Source organism: Danio aesculapii, chromosome 17 (genome assembly GCF_903798145.1).
Source record: "Danio aesculapii chromosome 17, fDanAes4.1, whole genome shotgun sequence".
Taxonomy (NCBI): Eukaryota; Metazoa; Chordata; class Actinopteri; order Cypriniformes; family Danionidae; genus Danio; species Danio aesculapii.
The window spans coordinates 9,238,734-9,260,428 of NC_079451.1; the positions used below are offsets into that span (position 1 = coordinate 9,238,734).

At 33.6% G+C, this 21,695-nt stretch overlaps 1 protein-coding gene across 2 annotated transcripts in view; it reads left to right on the plus strand.

Annotated features, from left to right (window-relative positions):
* Window positions 1-21,695, plus strand: part of kif26ab (kinesin family member 26Ab) — a 182,380-nt gene that overhangs the window by 124,857 nt on the left and 35,828 nt on the right. Inside the window, exon 1 of one of the 2 annotated variants that reach the window (XM_056476628.1) lies at window positions 13,045-13,542. The exons of the other annotated variant lie outside the window; for it this stretch is intronic. Coding sequence (XP_056332603.1) covers window positions 13,523-13,542 — 20 coding nt within the window. The 5' untranslated portion in view covers window positions 13,045-13,522. Of the gene's footprint in view, window positions 1-13,044; window positions 13,543-21,695 lie in introns of those variants that run through there. 2 annotated transcript variants of the gene reach the window in all.

The window sequence follows — 21,695 nt, forward strand, 5'->3', positions numbered from 1 at the left end:
TATATTACTGTCCCTCGCTCTCCACACATTTGATGCAATTTTATGCTTTTTATTCTCCCTCCACCTTGTCCTTTGTCCCTACTTTTCTTGATTTCGTGCTCTCCGTGTTCTCTTTTATGCCTCTTTGAATCTTTTGGTTACGAATTTTGTGCATTCTAATCATTTTTGCAATATTTTTGGGTTGTATTTTGATCTTCATGGAGTCGTTGATTTTATTAGATACACAATAGAATCAGTTTAATATTCTGCAATAACAATATAAAAAAAATCAACATTTATTGACTTTTTTGTTGTGGTGTCACTTATTATCAAATAGTTTTTTTAGTTCAGTAGCTCATAGACAAGGAAACCCACCTAATAAAGAAATTTTAAAAAGTTATTTCAACCTTTCATCTAACAATTCTGAGTTTATATCTCACAATTATATCTGAATTGCAAATATTGCAACTTCAAGAAAAGGTCAGAATTCTGAGATAAAATGAAGAGATTGAAGAGGGTTCATCCCAGTACTTGTAAGGTGTACCTAATAATATATATATATTATATATAATAATAATAATAATATATATATATATATATATATATATATATATATATATATATATATATATATATATATATATATATATATATATATATATATATATATAATTAGGTACACCTTACAAGTACTGGGATGAACCCTCTTTTGCCTTTAGAACTGCCTTAATCCTTCGTGGCATAGATTCAACAGGGTACTGGAAATATTCCTGAGATTGTGGGTTGCTGCAGATTTGTCGGCTGCACATCCATGATGCGAATCTCCTGTTCCACCACCTCCCAAAGGTGCTCTATTGGATTGATATCTGGTGACTGTGGAGGCCATTTGAGTACAGAGAACTCATTGTCATGTTCAAGAAACCAGTCTGAGATGATTCACGCTTTACGATATAATGCGTTATCCTGCTGAAAGTAGCCATCAGAAGATGGGTACACTGTGGTCATAAAGGGATGAACATGGTGAGCAACAATACTCAGGTAGGCTGTGGTATTGACACGAGGCTCAATTGGTACTAATAGGCCTAAAGTGTGCCAAAGAAAATATCCCCAACACCATTACACCGCCAACACCAGCCTGAACCGTTGATACAAGGCAGGATGGATCCATGCTTTCATGTTGTTGACACCAAATTCTGACTCTACCATTCGAATGTCGCAACAGAAACCGAGACTCATCAGACCAGGCTAAGCTTTTCAATCTTCTATTCTTTTGGTGAGACTGTATGAATTTTAACCTCAGTTTCCTGTTCTTAGCTGACAGGAGTGGCACCCAGTGTGGTTTTCTGCTGCTGTAGCCCATCTGCCTCAAGGTTTGACAAGTTGTGCATTCAGAGATGCTCTTCTACATACCTTAGTTGTAACAAGTGGTTATTTGAGTTAAATAAATAAATAAAGTAATATAAAAATAAGGTATAATAATAATCAATATAAATGTTTTAAAGCATATCTCACAATGATCTCATTTGCACCATTGCAATATGTAACAGCATCCAACAATTTAACACATTTGACATATGGTTATTATAAACCGCACACTACATTTTGATGAGGCTATATTTTACAGTAGGAGCACAAGGAACAGCCAAAGCTGCCCTGTGGTGATTTCTGTAGTGACATAATGCTCCAATTTTACAGATATAATCCCAGCTTGCTCTCATGTATGCTGTTTTAATGAGGGATAATGTTACCGAGTGGCTCACGCCTCAGGTTATAAGTGCTTGAAGGAAGTGTTTTAGTAATGGAGGTTGAGAGCGGCACACTCTCCCTTTGCCCACAACAAAAGAATATCCATAATGTCCATCTAATTGAATGATGTTTGCTTTATTCTTACACTATGTTAGTTATGGCTGGGTACCCGCTGTAGACGTTTACTTTTACTTTTTTGGCCATAAAGCATAATGTGACAGAAAATAAGAGTCAGTCAGAGCGCAGCTGTGGATTAACACCACACTTTTAAGACTTTCTCATGCGTTTTCTGTCTTTCCTTCTGTCACAACACTGTTTCTTACTTCCGTGGGAAAGATATTTTCCACTTCTGGTTACTGTACGGCCAACTCAAGGCATATGTCTCTGGTTATTTAAAGAAATCCTGTACACATGTCTTATGTTGCATCTGTGGGTTCTTATTATAGCTAGGAGAAACTATTAAACTGTGAACATTGACTTTTAAGAGAATATAATAAAATATAACAACACAGGCTGATTGGAAAAATGTGCATCAGCCTATATTTTTGTGAAACTGCAAAACTGTACTTTAACATACATTTGACTGCAGTTTCTAGGTAAAATTAACGCTGCTGCATGGAGCAAACAACATTTGTTCCTATTACCACTAAGTGAAGTTTATTTATAAATTCATTTCTAGGGGATCATGTGCTTATGATTGATCACAGCTGGTCCTGCATCAGCTCCCGATTGATTCACCAATCAGATGATTCCTAACTCACTATAAATAACTAGAGTTTTCTTATATTAGTATCTTCGTCTTTAAGAATTCCCCCACTAACCACCCCTACTCCCCCTCCTTTCCAGATCGGCGACACGGCGACTCAGTGATTAGCACTGTTGCCTCACAGCAAGAATGTCTCTGGTTAAAGTCCCTACTAAACCAGTTGACATTTCGGTGTGGAGTTTGCTCAATCTCTCCGTGCTCACATGGGTTTTCCTTAAATCTGTCATCAGCCAGGGAAGTTCATCGAGATCTACCTTAGCTCAAACTCCCCTCTCCCCCCTGCAAATGAGAGGGAGCCCAGGGCTCGAGGATCTCATAAGCTCAGGGCTTTCTCCCGAGACAGCATGCCAAACAAGCTTTATTACCAATCATCAGCTAAGTGTGATCTTTTGAATGATATTTACAGGGACATATTATTGACAAAAAAATATTATTTTCTTGTAGTTATTTGCATAGCACCAAATAAATACCACAAAACAACTTAACAATGTCTGATTTGTAGGATATATACATAAAATGTACAACAAAACATACCCTAAGTAATGTATTTCAGATTCACAAAAATGTAAAGAGCACACTCTACTGGATTTGTGATCTGAAACGTGCAACAAAATGTACCCGGAGCAATGGATTAAACATTTTTCAAAGATGTAGGCTGATTTCCAACGAGCCTAATCTGAAATAGACACAAGTAGAGAGGTTAATGAAAGAAAAATGGCAAATTTGTTGATTTTAACCCATTACTATTTGCTCAGCATGTAAACATGTTAACCTGCGTTCTTAGCAGAATTAAACACATCTGTGTTTTGCGGTGAAAGTCAAGGAATTATATATCATAGAGTCTCTGTTTTTGACCCAAGAATTATGAAAAAATGTTCTCATCTAATGCCGATATGACAAATGAAATTAGTGCTGTCTAATAATTAATCGTGATTAATCGCATCCAATAAAAATATGTTTCTGTATTTTAGGATACTCTAGGCTTTTTTTTAATTAAACATTTAATATCACATTCCACATAATAACTATAACATGTTGGCATCACTTTCCAGAAATAATCAGATATGTAATGCTTTTTTTTTTTTTTATTAACAAACCATTACATTTTAGCTCAATAAATGACAAATTTCCTGACTATTAATAGGTGTAGTTGGCTTTAGGTATTGGGTGTGAATTATGGATGCAGAAGAAGATCAGTAAACAGACAATATTTTAATAATATGCAGCTAATAAGCCAATTAATGGTGGGAATTGGTACTTAAACTTTAAAGTGTTAACATTTTTTCATAGTATTTTCAAGGTTTTTTCAGAATGTGATTATTGTGTGGAAAATAAACAACAACAACAACAACAAATAAAACATCCTGCTAGTCTAGTCTCTTTTAGATATGCTTTTTAAGAGTATTGCCTTAATGTAAACTGTTGCAATATCTTGATGGATGGATGCTGAAAGCTCTCTCTCTCAGATGTATGCGTTTTCCTCTATCAGCCTTTTGAGCTGACTACTACAGTAAATCTTGTTTCAGGCCAGTGGCTGTGAGTAAAAGAGGATGACATCATCTTTCTTTGCCCACAAAGTGATGTCATAATGCCTTAATCACGGCAAGAGGTTAAACAGTGATTGGCAGATTACTTGATTCAGCAAGTAATTAGGAACTTAATGTAACTTTACAGATTTTTTTTTTTGGCTCTAGTTTCAATACATACATCAATCCAAACTGAAAAAATTGTTTGTTTCTTATTGGACCTTTAAAATTTCAGAGTTCTTATTCTTTTTTTTCACTACGTAAACACTTAAACTGCTTTTTAAAAGGTATTAAAAACAAAACAGTTAAAAACTATAATCTTCACTGACCCCAGACCAGACGCCAACCTGATTGTTGGAAATGGATTAACATCTACACTATGTTTATCCTGGAACAACATTCCAATCAGCTAACCAGAATTAAAGGATATGTTTACAGTTTGTGTTAAGTTTAGGCTTACGGTAAGGTTTATGCACTTCTACGTGATTGTTATCCAACTATTTCCCGCTGATTTTGGGAATAATTTACAGTTATGGTCGGGTTTAGGGGTAGGGATTAGGTATGGATTACATTTTCGACAAAAAAAAATATGTTCTAGGATCAACATAGATGTTAATCTAGAATTGCATAGTACTTGGAGAAATCATGACGTGCGACTCCAGAGTTTAAGCTATATATTTGAACACAAATGAAATAATAAAAATAAATAAATCTGTAAAATATATGCTAAAACTTTACAGTAAAAAGAAAATAAAATAAATGAAATTTCTAAATTTTACAAATTTTTACTAAAAAAATTAAAAGAACCCAATTAATGTCCGCAAAACCCCCTGTTCAAATATGATAGAAATAGTGGCATTCTAAAAAATCAAATTTACAGTGATTTGCCATATATAATCAGGAAAATTACTGTTAACCAGGTTACAGATTTTTATAGTAACATTTTTCACAGTTATTTTCAACCATTGAAATTACTGCCATTATTTACACTGAATGTTTTTGTTGGTTAGTTGGCCGAAAAAATATCAAATTGACATTCGTTTATCGTAATCAACCTGCCGATCTTACTGTGATGGATGATGGTTGGAGATACAGATACGGAAGCATTAGTAATGATGTCTGATTTCACCCACAGTGATCCATAGTGTCCGGAGCTTTGTTATCCAGTGTCAAGAGAAAGAAAAAAGACCTTGTTACTATAAAAGAAAATGTCAGGAATGGTAAATAGGGCCAACATGGCAATTAGCTACAAAGGCTATCTGGACGAATAGAAAAAAAAAATGGTCAGAAGCCTTTTCAAACAAGCTAATGGCTCAACAGGCTAATGACTCAGCCAGCTTGAGGAATTCCTCTTTCTAATTTGACAAAAGCTGAAAGGCAGAGAAGGCAGCCTGCAAAGATTATTGACAACAAGCCAAATGGTTTGGCTCTCACAACAGCAGATAAGCAAGCCAGGCATGATACGTGCATTGGTTCACACATCCACACACGCTCAAAATCCCCTCCATCAGCCCCCAGCCCTGCGTACACACACACTCAAGTCCATTCTGATCACAACAAAAGCTCAAAGCACCTTTTATATCAACTGACAGCCACGTATCCCATTTACTTGAGGTGTTTGTATATGTTTTCTATGCAATTTGTGGAGGAGCACTGGAGAAACCGATTGCTCTTGGCTTTTACTGAGTCTTCATGGACAACCTGTCAGAAACAAATGTTTGTGTATTATCAATAGCTGTTGGTTGGAAAATGACCATCATTAATCGGAATATCAATTAACCTTTAAGTAATTGAACTGAAAATGTAATATTTTTACTTTATTTTTCATTTTTTGCATTGTTTAATTTTATTGACATTTTTGTCAGTTATATTGCTAACCATTTTTCACATGAGTAAATAAAAAAAATTAAATAAATATAAAAATAGGCAATTCATGGACAAACATATTTAATTTACTGTCTTTATACTGTATATATTATTTATAATGATATTATTTATATGTAATATGAATATGTATGCAGTCATTTATTTATTTGTTTACTTATTAATTTGTGATGATAATACTAATAATGTAAATAATAATAATGATAATGTAAATAATAATAATAATAATAATAATAATAATAATAATGTAATAATAATAATAATAATAATAATAATAATAATGTAAATAATAATAATTTATTATTATTATTATTATTATTATTATTATTATTATTATTATTATTATTATTATTATTTAATTAATAGTCATGAAAACATGTTTTATATTACTTTATTAAAAGTAAGGTAATAATTTATTTGATTGTTTTATTTTTATATATTATTTATGTATTTATTATGTATTTATTTATGTATTATATTTGTAAAATATGTATTTAATGCAATTAAGTGAATTGAAATTCTATCATTTACATGTTCTGATAATATACAATATTAAAAATATACAAATAGTACTACTACTTATAATGATAATAATAATAAAAAAATAAATAAAAAAAATAAAATAATAATAATAATAATAATAATAATAATAATATTTAAGTTTGTAAGTGTATAAACAAAAAATATTGAATTAGTAGCGCTGCACAATATATCTTTTTGACATTGATATCGCAATGTGTGTACCCGCAATAGTCACATTGCAAAGATGTGAATGTGAATGCAGTCATTGGAGATTTTTTACCATTATGGAGCAAATGTTTATAATTGACATGTTTTTAAGGCATGTGGCTGTATGAGCATATCAAGAGAGTTTAAAGCATTCAGGCACTAGGAATTGTACCGTTTGAAACTTTAATAATAATATTGTATTGAATTATTTATACAATGAAGATGCTATGTAGTGCTATTTTACATATGATGGTTCAATTTCTGTACCTGAATTCTTACCAAATAAAGCGATTTAAGTCATCCGGTAAAACTGTATTCATGTCACAATTATATAGCAGAAAAAGAAAGCATCACAATGTCTGATTTTTTCAATATCGTGCAGTTCTAGTTATTAGAGAGCTTGTATTTAGAATAATGTTAAATATTTAATGTATGTTTCCATATATGCAATTCAGTGTATATGTGAAAAGCATTTATTTATTTGGTCAGTCAGTCTGTCTGTCTGTCTCTCTGTCTGTCTGTCTATTTATTTATTTATTTATTTATTTATTTATTTATTTATTTATTTATTTATTTATTTATTTATTTATTTATTTATTTATTTTTGACAAAGAACATCTTTCCAGCAAGACAAATCTCCCATTTAAAGCATTAATTCGAACCATTTCCTCCGTTCTCCTACGGAGCTTTGATTGTGCCTGTCTCTTGGCTGGCAGTGTTGATATGTAGGGCAGTGTGTTAGTAGTATGAGCCGAGCTGCAGGCTGGTGGAAAATGAGCCTCCCACAAACACACACTCTCTCTCTTCTCCTCTTTTCTCTCAGTCTCTGTCTCAGTCCTGCTTCTCAGCTCAAATTAGCAGTTTAGGGAATAGATCTCTCTCACATAAAGAGCTTAGACTTGTTCCAGCTGCTGCTTTCCCTCCCCATCGTGCCCTTACCCACAGGCCAAGGGCATCTCTGAGCAGCCCATGCGTCTGGAATATGATTTTAAGGAGAGACAATGCGGACAAAAACACCCTGCTTTTTGGCTTATATAGTGTAGAATGTAAAGACAACATCCAAAATACACATTTTAAGAGTATATTTTGCCATACTTTATCAAGGTATTTCTGTCGGCTTTAATTACAGTACATATTTTTAAAGGGATTTTCAAAATGTGTTTTTTTTTACGTGTCATAAATCTACACGTAAAGAGCTGTTACACACATCAAACTTGATGGTTATATTCATATATGTAAATTCTGAAGGTTTTCCCAGAGGGATATGTTCATATATACAGTAATTTGTGTGGATAAATACAACATTTAAAAAATACTTAGTGTTCTTGTCTAGTTTCTAGTCCAAATATCAATCAATACATAAATCAAGGAGCATTTTCTAGACAAGCAACAAATATGGTTTGTTTAATTAGTAATAATAAGTAGTGATTAATTTTTTAGTCTACAAACAGGGTGAGGAAAATAAGCTTATTTTAACCCCAAAACAAATTTATTTTACTTACACCATTGGAAGATTATTTAGCTCGTTTAGCAAGTTACTGTAACAGCATTACTTTTTACTAACTAATACGGTTACGCATTACTTTTTAAATATATTAACACTGTTATCATTACAATATGATGCGTTTGTCCATTACTTGGTAAGTAAATAAATTTTGGCTGCAGTCTAGACCACATTTATCTGTTCAGAGCGGCGATGCAATGTGGGACTGGTGGATTCCAGCCAACCACCGTCAAGAAGACGCGTCGTGTATGAGAACGGACAAAAGTCAAAGGAAAGACGAATGATCGAATGCATGCGAGAGAGACTGAGTGCGCACGATAGAAACAAGGTGCACGCAAGAGAGGCCAAGTGTGCTCGCGAGAGAGACCAAATGTGCGTGAGGTAGACCGAGTGTGCGCGAGAGAGACTATTAACGTTACTATTATTAATGACTAATTTTACTATATTTGTTGTTTCAAATAAATAAGCTCACATTTGTTTTTTGTATAACAAAATTGATTAGTTTAGAAGACACAGTGACAGATTTCTGTTATATTTCAGAAAAGGTTATTTACAATGTATAGTGCTGTATTGCTCAGAAAAAATACTGTGATTTATTTTTTTTATTGTTTTACATATCATTATAGTTGTATATAACAGCATCTTTGAATATACACAGCTTATTTTCCATAGGTTACTGACATACCACATTTGATTTTTGGTTAGTTTGAAAATTGCTCATCGATTTTGTGTTTGACCAAGTAGATTCTGAATGATAATTCAGATTACTTTTATTTATTTATTTCATAAAGTTTTTGTTTTTGTTTGATATTGTCGGTAGTTTTCATACTCAAGCTGTGATTTATACCAGAAGGTAGATTTGGTTTGCAGTCAAGAGACCTCATCTCATACCAGTGCCATACAAAAAGCTCACATAGTAACAACAACAAGTGGACATAAAGACAGGGTTAAATACAACAGCTTTTATGATGCTGAAGCATCTTTAGTATTATTCAGCTGGTTTATAAGCTTTGTGATATCTTCATTTTTGTGCTGCTGGTCTTACTTCAATAAATTAGTGTTTAAAAATTACTTTTTGTTTAAGTCTGTTTTGTGTTTTAGCTGTGAGAATGCAAATGAATTCAAACTGTGAAGCTGATCAACAGTGTATTCTCCATGCGGCACTGATGTGATGTTATAAGGGCATTACTGCGAGCATTTAAAATGTTCTTTGGAAAAGTAACTCAAAAATTACTTTTAACTGTAACACATCACTTTTTGGTGTAAGTAATCGATAATTGAGTAATTGAGTTACTTTGTGAATGAAGTAACTAGTAACTGTAACTAGTTACTATTTTTCAGTAACTAGCACAACACTGCTGAAAACACAACAAAACGTTTATGTGTCTGGAAAATGTTTCTTTATTTAAGGATTTTCAGATATTTAAACTAGAAACAAGACAACAACTGTGCTTTTTTTCAATGTTTGTCTATACAAAAATGTAAAAAAGAAAGTACTTTTTTTCTGGCTATCTGCACTGATTTCTAAAATATAGAATGATAAAAAGTGATTCCCTAAATTCTCTTTTTTAAAACATGTCCCAGCAGGCACACAACATCATAAGACGTTAATATTAGGTAAGATTTAAGTCATGACGTCAAGGTGACCAAAATTCAATGTCTAGCCAGCGTCTAAGGACAACGTTATTTTGACGCCCAATAATGACGTCAAATTACGTTGATACTTGGTTGGTTTTAGGTTGTGTTAGAAAGTGACCAAAATCCAATGTCTGATAGATGTCATAGTGGTAACATCCACACAACGTCAAGGTGTAACATGATTAGACGTTGATATTTGGTTTATTGTAGGTTTATTTTATGTTGGACATTGACGTCGGCCTGATGTTGGGTTCTGAGATCAACCCGATTTTCATTTCCAAACAGAATCCAATGTCCCCATGACGTTGGTGTACTTTGGTGTACAACGTCAATATGACGTCATGTTGTTGTCCTGTGCCTGCAGGGATGACTCTTTTTTTGAACACAACTTTATGAAATAAAATGATTTTAATGTAAAAAAAAACATGCAAATTTATGCATATTTAACAAAATAGTCTCTTATTCCATGCCTAAGCATTTTAGAAAACATTTTGCTTTGTTTTGTGATTCTTGATATAATCAGTCAAACATGGATAAGATGGTGACAATTATTATGCATATTTTTGTACCTTTCCCAGTACTGGATTGCAGCTGGAAGTGCATCCGCAGTGTAAAACATATGCTGGATAAGTTGGCGGTTAGTTCCGCTGTGGCGACTCCTGATGAATAAAGGCACTAATCTGAGGGAAAATGAATGAATGAATATTTTTGTGCCCTGTTCACCTGCAGTGTCTTGCCATGAAGAGATGATCGCTCCAAAGATGTTTGATTTTCTGTACACCTGAGCATACACTATGCTAAGCCACACCTAGCATTTTATGTGCTAAGTTCGCGTTTGCAATAATTAATGGCTACATCCCACCCGTCAGAGCAATTATGTTTGTCACAATGCAAACACTTAATGAGATTTTCAGCACACACTGAGACACAGGTGCAGGACGTGGACAAACACACTTCCTCTTGCCTGTGTTTTCCTTTTGTTAGCGGCGCTCGCTAAGGCTAATTTGAACAAACCCTTAATGCTCAGTATTAACCTTCACATGTTCTGCCTCCCTCATTGTTTGTTGTGCTGATGTGAACTGTGCGTCTTTTGAAGAGAAGTAAGCGTTCAGTCTTGTTGTTATCTTTAAAAATGTATTATTATCTGCCAGTCGATGATAAAACAGATGATAAGACAGTTTCATACACTTACATTAAAGGAGGGAGGTGTGATATTTGAAATATTGTATATAATGAAATATTGTAGAGACTGCAGCCGGTGATGGTCACCAAAATACCCTGGAAAGCAGCCAACAGTGCCCTAGCAACCAAAACAAAACACCCTAGCAACTATAGCCCTGTCAAACAACTCACATTTCATCAAATTGTAGGTTTAGTTGCTTGCTTGTTTGTTCAGACGTTCATTTATTTATTTTTAGTGCTTTCCAGCAGATGAAAGAATAAACAAATTACCAAACACAAAAAAACAAATAATAAAAAATAATTTATGATTTAAATAATGTAATATGAATATTATATACAAATATAATATATAATAAAATATAGATAAAAAATAAATACAATTAACAAATATTGTTCATTTATTCTTAAATTATGTTGTTTGTTTAATCATTATGAATCCATAAATTAATGAATGAATAATTAATAAATAAATTATGAATTATTGAATAAAAATAACAAATAGTGATTATTTATGCTTAAAATATGTTGGTTGTTTAATCATTAAACAAAAATAAATAAATAAATGAATGACTGAACAAAGAATGAATGAATGAATAAATGAATGAATGTATGATTAAATTTAACAAATAGTGGTTATTTATGCTTAAAATTGTTGGTTGTTTGATCATCATAAATAAATAAATAAATAAATAAATAAATAAATAAATAAATAAATAAATAAATAAATAAATAATGAATAAATAATAAATGATTGAATAAAAATAACAAATAGTGATTATTTATGTTTAAAATATGTTGTTTGTTGAATCATTATAAATAAATAAATAAATAAATAAAGAATGAATGAATGAATGAATGAATGAATGAATGAATGAATGAATAAATTAATGAATAAATGAATGGATGACTTATTAAATGATTAAAATTAACAAATAGTGGCTATGCTCAAAATGTGTTGTTTGTTAATTATTATAAGTAAATGAATGAATGAATGAATGATTAAAATTAACAAATAGTGGTTATTCATGCTTAAAATATGTTGTTTGTTTAATCATTATAAATGAATGAATGAATGAAATTCACAAATAGTGGTTATTTATGTTTAAATTACGTTGTTTGTTTAATCATTATAAATAAATAAATAAATAAATAAATAAATAAATAAATAAATAAATAAAATGAATGAATAAATTAATAAATTAATGATTAAAATTAAACTATGCCTAAAGTATGTTGTTTGTTTGATCATTATATTTCAATCAATCAATCAATCAGTCAGTCAATCAATTAATCAATCAATCTGATTATGTTGTACTGGGTGCGGCTAGAAGGGCAAACATATTCCAGAATAGTTGGTGGTTCATTCCACTCTGGCGATTAAATGTGATTTAATAAAAAATGAATGAATGAATGATTATATTGTGACATATGATTACATATTATATAAATAAATCCATTTATTTCAATAAACATTAACCTAGTTAAAGCTTAAGCAATCACACAGAGACATCCATCTCCCAAATATTTAAAGAAAAGTAAATACTTATCTAGTTTAATTTCATTTAGTTGGCCAGTTCAGTTTTAAAAAAAGAAACCTGAAAATTTATTTAGAAAAAAATGAACATTTATTTATATTTTGCTAATTAGGTATTAATTAAACATTAACTATGAATTAATTTTGTTTTACTTAATTAATTAATTGATATTTTTTTCATTCATTCATTCACTAAACAGTTTATTTATCTATTAATTTACACTTTTATTAATATTTGTATTTTTCTATTTGAAGCACACAGATAAAACAACACGCCCTCCTCTACCCCACACACATACAAATCACCTAAAGCACACACACACACACACACACACACACATAGACAAACAGACAGGCATGCAGCACATACTAAGCAAATCTGTTTGAAGTCTGGAGTAGAATAAAAAAGAGACCCCTTCACACATGAAGAATTCATGCAGCAAGGGGCACGTGTGTGTGTGTGTGAGTGTGTGTATGAGCAAAAGAGAGAGAGAGAGAGAGAGAGAGAGAGAGAGAGAGCAGGCGTTCGCAAAGCTCTGATTCCTTTTCTGGCCGTGGGGAGTGAAAAGGGGCTGGACCGAGTGAAGAAAGAGAGAAGCAGGACTCACTCCTCCGGCAGCAAGAGGCGAATCCCCAATGCTGGATTCTACATGTAGAGAGAGAGAGAGAGAAAAAAAATCACAGACACAAGGATAGATGACAAAAACCATCGGGATGCCTGACTCAGGAGCTGGACTAACTGATACAGAGTGCTGTGTGGTTTTGCAGAGGCTGCAGAGAGGATTTAAATAACCTGAACGTGAAGGAGGAAAGTTCTGGAGATCATGCAAAGACTCTAAACTTCAACCATCTGCAGATGTTTGAGCGCTAAGAATGGGATTTGACCACCAAGAAGCTGTTTGCGTTGACTTCTTGCACATTTCGTTTTGGGATCTCTCCTTTTTGATGGCAAAATGTGGGATCGGACACTCAGAGCGCACAGTTTTCTTGCATCCCGTCTGCAACCTTCTGGCTATGAGTTGTGAATACGTTAGATGATGGATTGGAAGGAAGTGTGAGTACTTTTAAAGCTTTTCTCTCTCTTACTGCGTGTGTGTGTGTGTGTGTTTTTTTGACCCAGATGTCAGTTTCAACACTGCCAGTTTGAAGGCAGGAATTCGGGAGTCGTCCCCCGAGCTCACCTGCCAAACTCTACAAAGGCTGCTGTCTGATTGTTTATACATACGTGGAATATGGATTGCTGCTTGACGGTGGAACATGTCAAAGCGCGTTTGTTTAGTGCGGCGTTTGCGTGTTGCAGTGAGTTTGAGCTGGTGGGCTAGTAAAAAGTGCTAGCACATGGATGGGTGGGTTATAGCTGCTCACCATTTATGAACTGAGACTGGTGAAGATGGAGAGAATTCAAGAGAGAGAGAGAGAGAGAGATTATTATTATTTACTTTCATTATCTTTTTCATTAGTCTTTTTTTTCACTTGCTTATGTGCAATAATATTTATAAAATTTAAAATTGTGTTTTTTTTCTACGTATATATATATATATATATATATATATATATATATATATATGTATTATTTTATCACTTTACTGTCATATTCATTATTTATGTGATCTGTAATGCTTTGGCAATACTTGAGAAGTCATTCCAATAAAGCTCTTTTGAAATGAATTGAAGAGAGAGAGAGGGAGAGAGAGAGAGAGAGAGAGAGAGAGAGAGAGAGAGAGAGAGAGAGAGAGAGAGAGAGAGAGAGAGAGAGCACTTGTGTGCTTCAACAAGCAATTAATTTCAGCATTAGTGTACAGGTGTGCGTGCTGAGCATGCTTGAGCTGTTATTGTGGATTCATGCGGCGCTTCAGTACTGTACAAGCATTTAATGTCAAAGCTTGACACTTTTTGGGGTTTTAAAAGGGTACTTGGAGAATTAATACATTGAACAAAATTGGAAAAATCTCTAATTCGAGGTAAAAATGCAGAAAATAAGCATGCTAATAAATTCAAAAGTATTAGTGTTCATTAGTAAAAAAATTATAATAATTATTAATAATAAATCTGTTCTTGGTTTAATCTTAAAACTATTTGTACATTGATTAATTTATGTTTTTATTTGTACTTTTTGGTTTTTATTATTCTTTCCAAACTTCATTCATTCATTCATTCATTCATTCATTCATTCATTCATTCATTCATTCATTCATTCATTCATTCATTCACTCATTCATTCATTCATTTATTCATCCATTCATTCATTAATTCATTCATTCATTCATCAATCAATGATGGATGAATAGTTATATTAATTCATTGGTCAATTATTTGATTGATTGGTTGATTGATTTATTCATTCATTCATTCATTAGTCTATTCATTAGTATATTCATTCATTCATCCATTGGTCTATTCATTCATTCATGCATCCATTGGTCTATTCATTTATTCGTTTGTTCATTCATTTATCCATCCATCTGTCCATTCATTCATGCATCCATTGGTCAATTTATTCATTTGTTTGTTCATTCATTTTTCCCTTTATTCATTCATTCATTCTTTCATTCATTCATCCATCCATTCATCCATCGATTGATTGATTGATTGATTCATTCATTAATTCATTCAACCATCCATTGATAAATTCATTCATTCATTCATCGATTGGTTGATTGATTCATTCAATAATTCATCCATTGGTCCATTCATTCATTCAGTCATTCATGCATCCATTGGTCATTCATTCATTCATCTATCCGTTGGTCCATTTCTTAACTTATGAATCCATTGGTTCATTCATTCATTCATTGGTTCATTCATTCATTTATCCATCCATCCATCCATCCATCCATTCATTCATTCATTCACACATTCATTCATTCATTTATCCATCCGTTGGTCCAATTCTTAACTTATGAATTCATTCATTAGTTCATTCATTGGTTCATTCATCCATCTATCCATCCATTTGTCCATTAATTCATTATTAATTAATTAATTCATTCATTCATTGGTTAATTAATTCATTCATTCATTAATTCATTCGTTCATTCATTCATCCATTGGTCCAGTCACTCATTCATTCATCCATCCATTGGTCCATTTATTCATTCATCAATTAATTCAGTCAACCATCTATTGGTTCATTAATTAATTTATTCATTCATTCATTGATTCATTCATTCCTGACCAGTTTGGACAAATCAATTGATCAGTTTTGTCTAGATGTTATTATATTTTGTTCCTCTTTTTTGACACATGCACATACATCACAAAAAAAAAAAACGCTTTCTGTGTCTGATTCATTCTTTCTCTTTGTTTCCTTGGACTAATTCCCTCATTTCTTCTGTCTCACTAATAATGCTTTCTGAATGCAGTGCTCACACATTTCTGCAATCCCCTCCATCACTTAGTACACACACACACACACACACACACATGCAGGCACACACACACACGCACACACACACGCACGCACGCACGCACGCACGCACGCACACACACACACACACAGACACATACAGACACACACACACACAGCTCTTGAGGGTGGTCAGGTCCCCGGGGAGGAGCTGCTCCTGTATTCCTCCAGGATGTTATAATTATTTCATCAGCGGTGGTGTGTTGGGTGAGTGTGCTCCCGGGACGGACGGAGACACAGAAAAGAGGGGTGGAGAGAGAGAAAAGGCAGGGGAGGGGCTGACACTTCTAGAGGCATGGAGTGATGCAAAGAGAGCTGGAGAAAGAAAGGGTGTAGACGCATACATACACATGCATGTCCGAAGCTAATGATCAGGGCTTGCGCTTAAAAAAATAGAAAGATAAGCAATTTTCCACTATAATGACTAGCTTTCACTGTATTTCTCTTGTTCTTTTTGCCTTTGCCCTCTCCTAACTGATTTTATTGTATCACAGGATATCTCATCATCCAGAACAATAAATATTTAATGATTTTTTTCATCACTTTTGGACTGATATATAAAAACTAATATAATAACTTATGCAGAATTTGTTATATACAGTGGGGAAAATAAGTATTGAACACGTAACCATTTTTCTAAGAAAGCATATTTCCATAGCTGCCGTTGAGTTGAAATTCTGTTGGTGTTGGCAACAACCAAATAAATCCATATATGCAAAGAAAACAAAATCTAATTAGTTTACAAATTAAGTTATGCTTAATAAAATTAAATGACACAGGAAAAAAATATTGAACACATGAAGAAGGTGAGATGCAGAAAGGCAGTGAACACCCAGACAGCAGCTGAAATTTCTCAGTAGTTATTCAGCAACCCTCTGCATTTCATCATTGTAAATAAATATTCGCTTCAGTCCAACATCTACATTAGCAGGAAGATGAAGATGAAACCAGGGGGGACATTTCAACAGGACAATGGTGCAAAACACAGCCAGGGAAACTCTCAAATGCTTTCAGAGAAAAAAATAAAGCTGTAGAATGGCCCAGCCAATCATCTGACTGGCATCCAATATAAAATACAAATTAAAGATCAGATTTGATAGACGATAAAGTGCTTAAATTTGTGTTCTAAAAAGTGTTTTCACATTTTTTTAATTCATTTATTTAGACTGCACAACAAAGTCATGGTGTGCAACTGACATGTAGAAAAATTAATACAAACTAAACAAATAAAAACAAAACAAAACATAACAAAACATAACATAACAAAAAAAAAAAAAAAAAAAAAAGCAACAACAATTCCTCTGTGTCAGACATGAATCCTTAGACCTTACTTTATGCTGTAAGACAGGGGTGCCGAACACCTCGATTGCAATCTATCGGTCAATCGCGAAGGTTGCATGGGTAGATTGCACGGCATTAAAAATAGACATCAGCCTATCATCCATCCTCACTGAAATTTGTCGCTTGATTGACATACAGGGCAGCCAGTCTGATATCTGACCTTTTGACGCATTGGCAACCACACATGTGCATAAAGCCGCGCCAACTTCGCTAAGTCCTGCAAAACGACAGCGCCTATTGCAGCACTTAGCGAAGTTGGTGTGGTTAAGTCCAAATATCAGCAGCTACTGTCCAGACTATATTTCACTGGCTGATTCCATTCAATGCAAGTCATCAGAGTAAGGGAATGACTAAAATATGTACAGAGTTGTAGGCTATTGCACAATATGGGTTCATACAGTTATTTAAGGTTCATCAATATATATTGTATGTATATATTGTAAAAATAAAGAATTCTCAATATGTTTATAAATAAATATATGTTTTGCATTTTTATATTAGGTAGATCATTTTGACTTGGTCATTTTGTAAGTAGCTTGGATGCTAAAAAATATGTGTGGGCACCGCTGTTGTAAGGTGTCAAGTGGTGTGACTCCCCAACAAAAGTTTATGAAAAAAAATATTACATTAACAAAGTCATGAGGTGCAACCAACATTGTGGAAAATGCTAGGGATCCTGATGGGGAAATAAAACTAGCAAAACAGCAGTGTCAAGTAAGGACAACTGATAAAAAAAGTATGTCTATTTAAAAAACTATATCTACATTGTCTGAAAATGTTAAAATAATGGTTAAGTGTACATTAACATGTATGTAAGATTAATGGTTGCTTGATGGTGGTACCACATGTGTATTTCAGTCAGTTAATTTGAAAAAAGTTTGTTTAAAATGCTATGAATAAATACATCTGATGGTTACATCAGGCACCTTTTACTTAATCTACTTGGTCACCTGGTTTTCTGAAGAAGAAAAGAACTCTGAAAATCCTCCAAACTGAGTTTAAGGCATAACAAGATGAAGACTGGTGCTTGAGCTGCAATGTATTACTACAGTAAGTGTTCTTATTGTCCAGGGTCTACTTCACTCTTGATTATTGCTGCATTTAGTGCGATCATGGTTAAAGACCACTGTGGACAGCTTTCCTTTACTTAGTCCTCCGCCGTAACACTTCAGCCCAAGTGAACAGCCTTAATGTACTTCTTAATGCGAGCTAAGCCTCCAAACGTCACTTGATAGCCTTTGCTTTTTCACTTTTCCACCAATCACCAGAACAATTGTAAAGTTCAGTCATAATTATATTCCATTGGCTTGCTGGGAACGTAGCTGTTTTCGAGTGACTACCTCATCTACTCTTTCTGGAGAGCTATAGTGACACCTCACAGGGATATTCAGATTAATTTCCAGACTCTAACTGGGTCACTGTAAAGCCAGACTTAGCAAATGGCTACTGTTAAGGGTAAATGCAGGGCTGACCCCATTAGATTCACTTTTACGTTTTTTTTTTTTTTTAGAGGACATTTTTTCAAGGGTTTCTGAGCACAGTGTGACTATTTAGTTGTGAAATAAAGAGGGGAAAGGCTGCCTGTGGAGAAAGAGGGAGCTGGTCTGTGTTTACTTTGGCAATGCGATAGGGGGCTTTTGACCTTTCAGGTCTGATTTTCTAGCATCGAGTTTTAAATGTCAAGCTCTACCATTAAATCAATCAGGAAAAGACCAAAATGATTTTTGGACGTACACCCCTCTGTCTGAGTGAAAAAGAAAATTCTTTAAACATGTAGGGTTCCTCAGAAAATCGCTTTTCCCTCCGGTGACAGAGTTCTGGCCCAATTTTAATTGACCCCCCTTTGACAGATCGACTTTTTTTTGAGAGAGTTCAGTTCACAGATTCATTGAGACTGTGTTTTTATGCTACACATACCACAGTCTACACCTTTGTACGTTATATTTTATTTCAATTCAATCAAGTTTATGTTTTTACGTTATTTATTGTTCCAAATCAGCTTCACAAAAGGTGCACTATATTGCATTACTGTCAAAATCAGAAAAGTAGTTGTGTAAAGGCTTAGCAATAGACGAATTACCAACCTACATCACACATGACGTCACACTTAAATGCTAGCACTCCCGGGTTTCGTCTGCAACCTCACTGCGTGCACATTCTCAATGTTTACAAACATGTTAATTCGTCTATATACTGTACATAACCTGCAATTATAGTGTCTTTCCAAAATAAATAAAATTTACATGTAATATTAATACATGCAGGGCATCACAGTGGCGCAATGGGTAGCATGATCGCTTTACAGCAGGAAGGTTGCGGGTTCGAACCTTTGTGTGGAGTTTGCATGTTCTCCCGGTGCTTTTTGTGGGTTTTGTAAAACATATGCTAGATAAGTTGACATTTCATTCCGCTGTGGCGACCCCTAATTAATAAAGGGAGTAAGCCGAAAAGAAAATGAATGAATAAATGAATAAAAATACATGTTAAGTGATTTGTGTATTAAGTGTTTGTTGTCTTCGAAGATCTCAAACTTTTGGCATCACCTCTTCAAGTCCTTGTAGGGTTGGCATCATCTCTTTACAGGTTTTTGGATCTGATTGAGTGGGTCTCCATAATCTAGAGGCCCCAAATACCAATTGTTGAAGTTCACAAAAGCCTGCTAGGTGTTTTTGTTTTACTATTTTGCTCTCAATTCATCATGAATTTTTAACAAGCTTTTTTTTTTTTTGCTACGTTATCTTTAGGATTTCTATAAGTATTTAGTATCCACCCCAAAAAACACTGGCTGAATGTCTGATGCACATGGCATGCAAAGTTGTAATCAGTTCAGGGGTTTCAAAATCATCATGTGATTGCTTCAGTTTAGGACTTCTAGTAGGAAATGTGTGAATTGAGTTCTTCAGTGGTCCACCTGGTTCTAAAAACAAAGCTGTCATGACCGTTAAATGGAAAAAGAAATGAGTCTTATTTACATCTGTGATCATCATTCTCATGATCAATCAAAGGATGGTTCTGAATGAATAGTTTGGATGTTAATTTGCAAAAAAATTAAATATATAATAATGAGGTAATTTGAAAATATGGATCCATACTTCTCATAAATAATGTTGATATTGGGATCTGTTTTGTTTCTTTTATCTTTGTTGTGTGCTTAATGGGTGTTGTCTTCATTGGTTTATGTAAAATGTTATGTAAAAGGCTTTGAAAAAGTATCTTAGGAACTTTTTTCAATATTTAGAAATTAGATTTTTTCGACATACATATATAACATATGATATATCAGGTTTCTACTCTGTAAAAATCCATAAATTATCCTTTTTTTGTATTTTGTGATTAATGTTTTTATTTTCCCCCTTTATTTATGCATTTGAATTGCATTATGGGACCTTGATCTTTTAAACAACTGTTTACCTTGAAAGTTGGAAAAAGTGACTTTTATTAACATTTTTAATAGTTTAAAAGGCACCTATGGTGAAAAATTTACTTTTCTAGCTGTTTGGACAGACATGTGTGTAGGTATAGTGTATAGATCGTAATATTGGGGTGATATAAACACACCCAGTCCTTTTTTTCTATTTAACAACATGAAAACAGTGGACCAATTCGAGCGGTTTTCAGACCGACCGCAATTTGACGTAGGAGTGCGGTCCCCCCACCGAATTGATTGACAGCTGCGTATTAACATGCCCCTGTAGTCACGTGTAAAATCATACCAACAAGAGAGGACGAGCGCAAAGCAACCGGGATTAAAAGGTCGGTTCAGTTTGCTAGGTTTATCAATCATCATCAAATGTGATCAAGAGTGAGTTTTACAAGTTTAAAATGTTTTTCAAACAGTGCATGGTTGTAATGAAGTACAGCGATTTACTTCAGCTTTACTTTATCACCACAGCTGCATGTCAGTACAATTATAAAAGAAGACGCTTCAATCCTGATTTATGGACGTTAAATCAGGTTTATTTTGTACAGTATTTTGTACAGTAACATAACCGATATCCATACAACAGTATTAACCTGTATACTGTGTGTATCTGTATGTGTGCGCGTGAACTTTGTAATGACATTGTGTGACTCATCGTTGCAAATCCACAATAAATGCATCAAATACTCATTGGTAAAGTTCTTACTGTAGTATTTCTCACAAATGTTATGTGAGATCTTCTTCCTTTATTTCTGTCTGTTGTCTGAATCAGCCGAGGGAGGAGATTAAGGCATGCAGAAAGGCACGTAGAAACAGGCGGGGAAGACTAGCCTTAAAGGTGCAGTACAACATAACTGCTACCTGATTCAAAAGGGTATAAAAAAAGAAACTTATAAAAGGTAGAATAAAAAATCTGATGGGTGTTTTAAGCTGAAACTTTACAGACACATTCTGGAGACACAATAGACTTATATTAAATCTGAAAAAAAGGTGTAACCTACGTGCCCTTTAAAGTGATATATTGTCTGGGTTGGTGTAG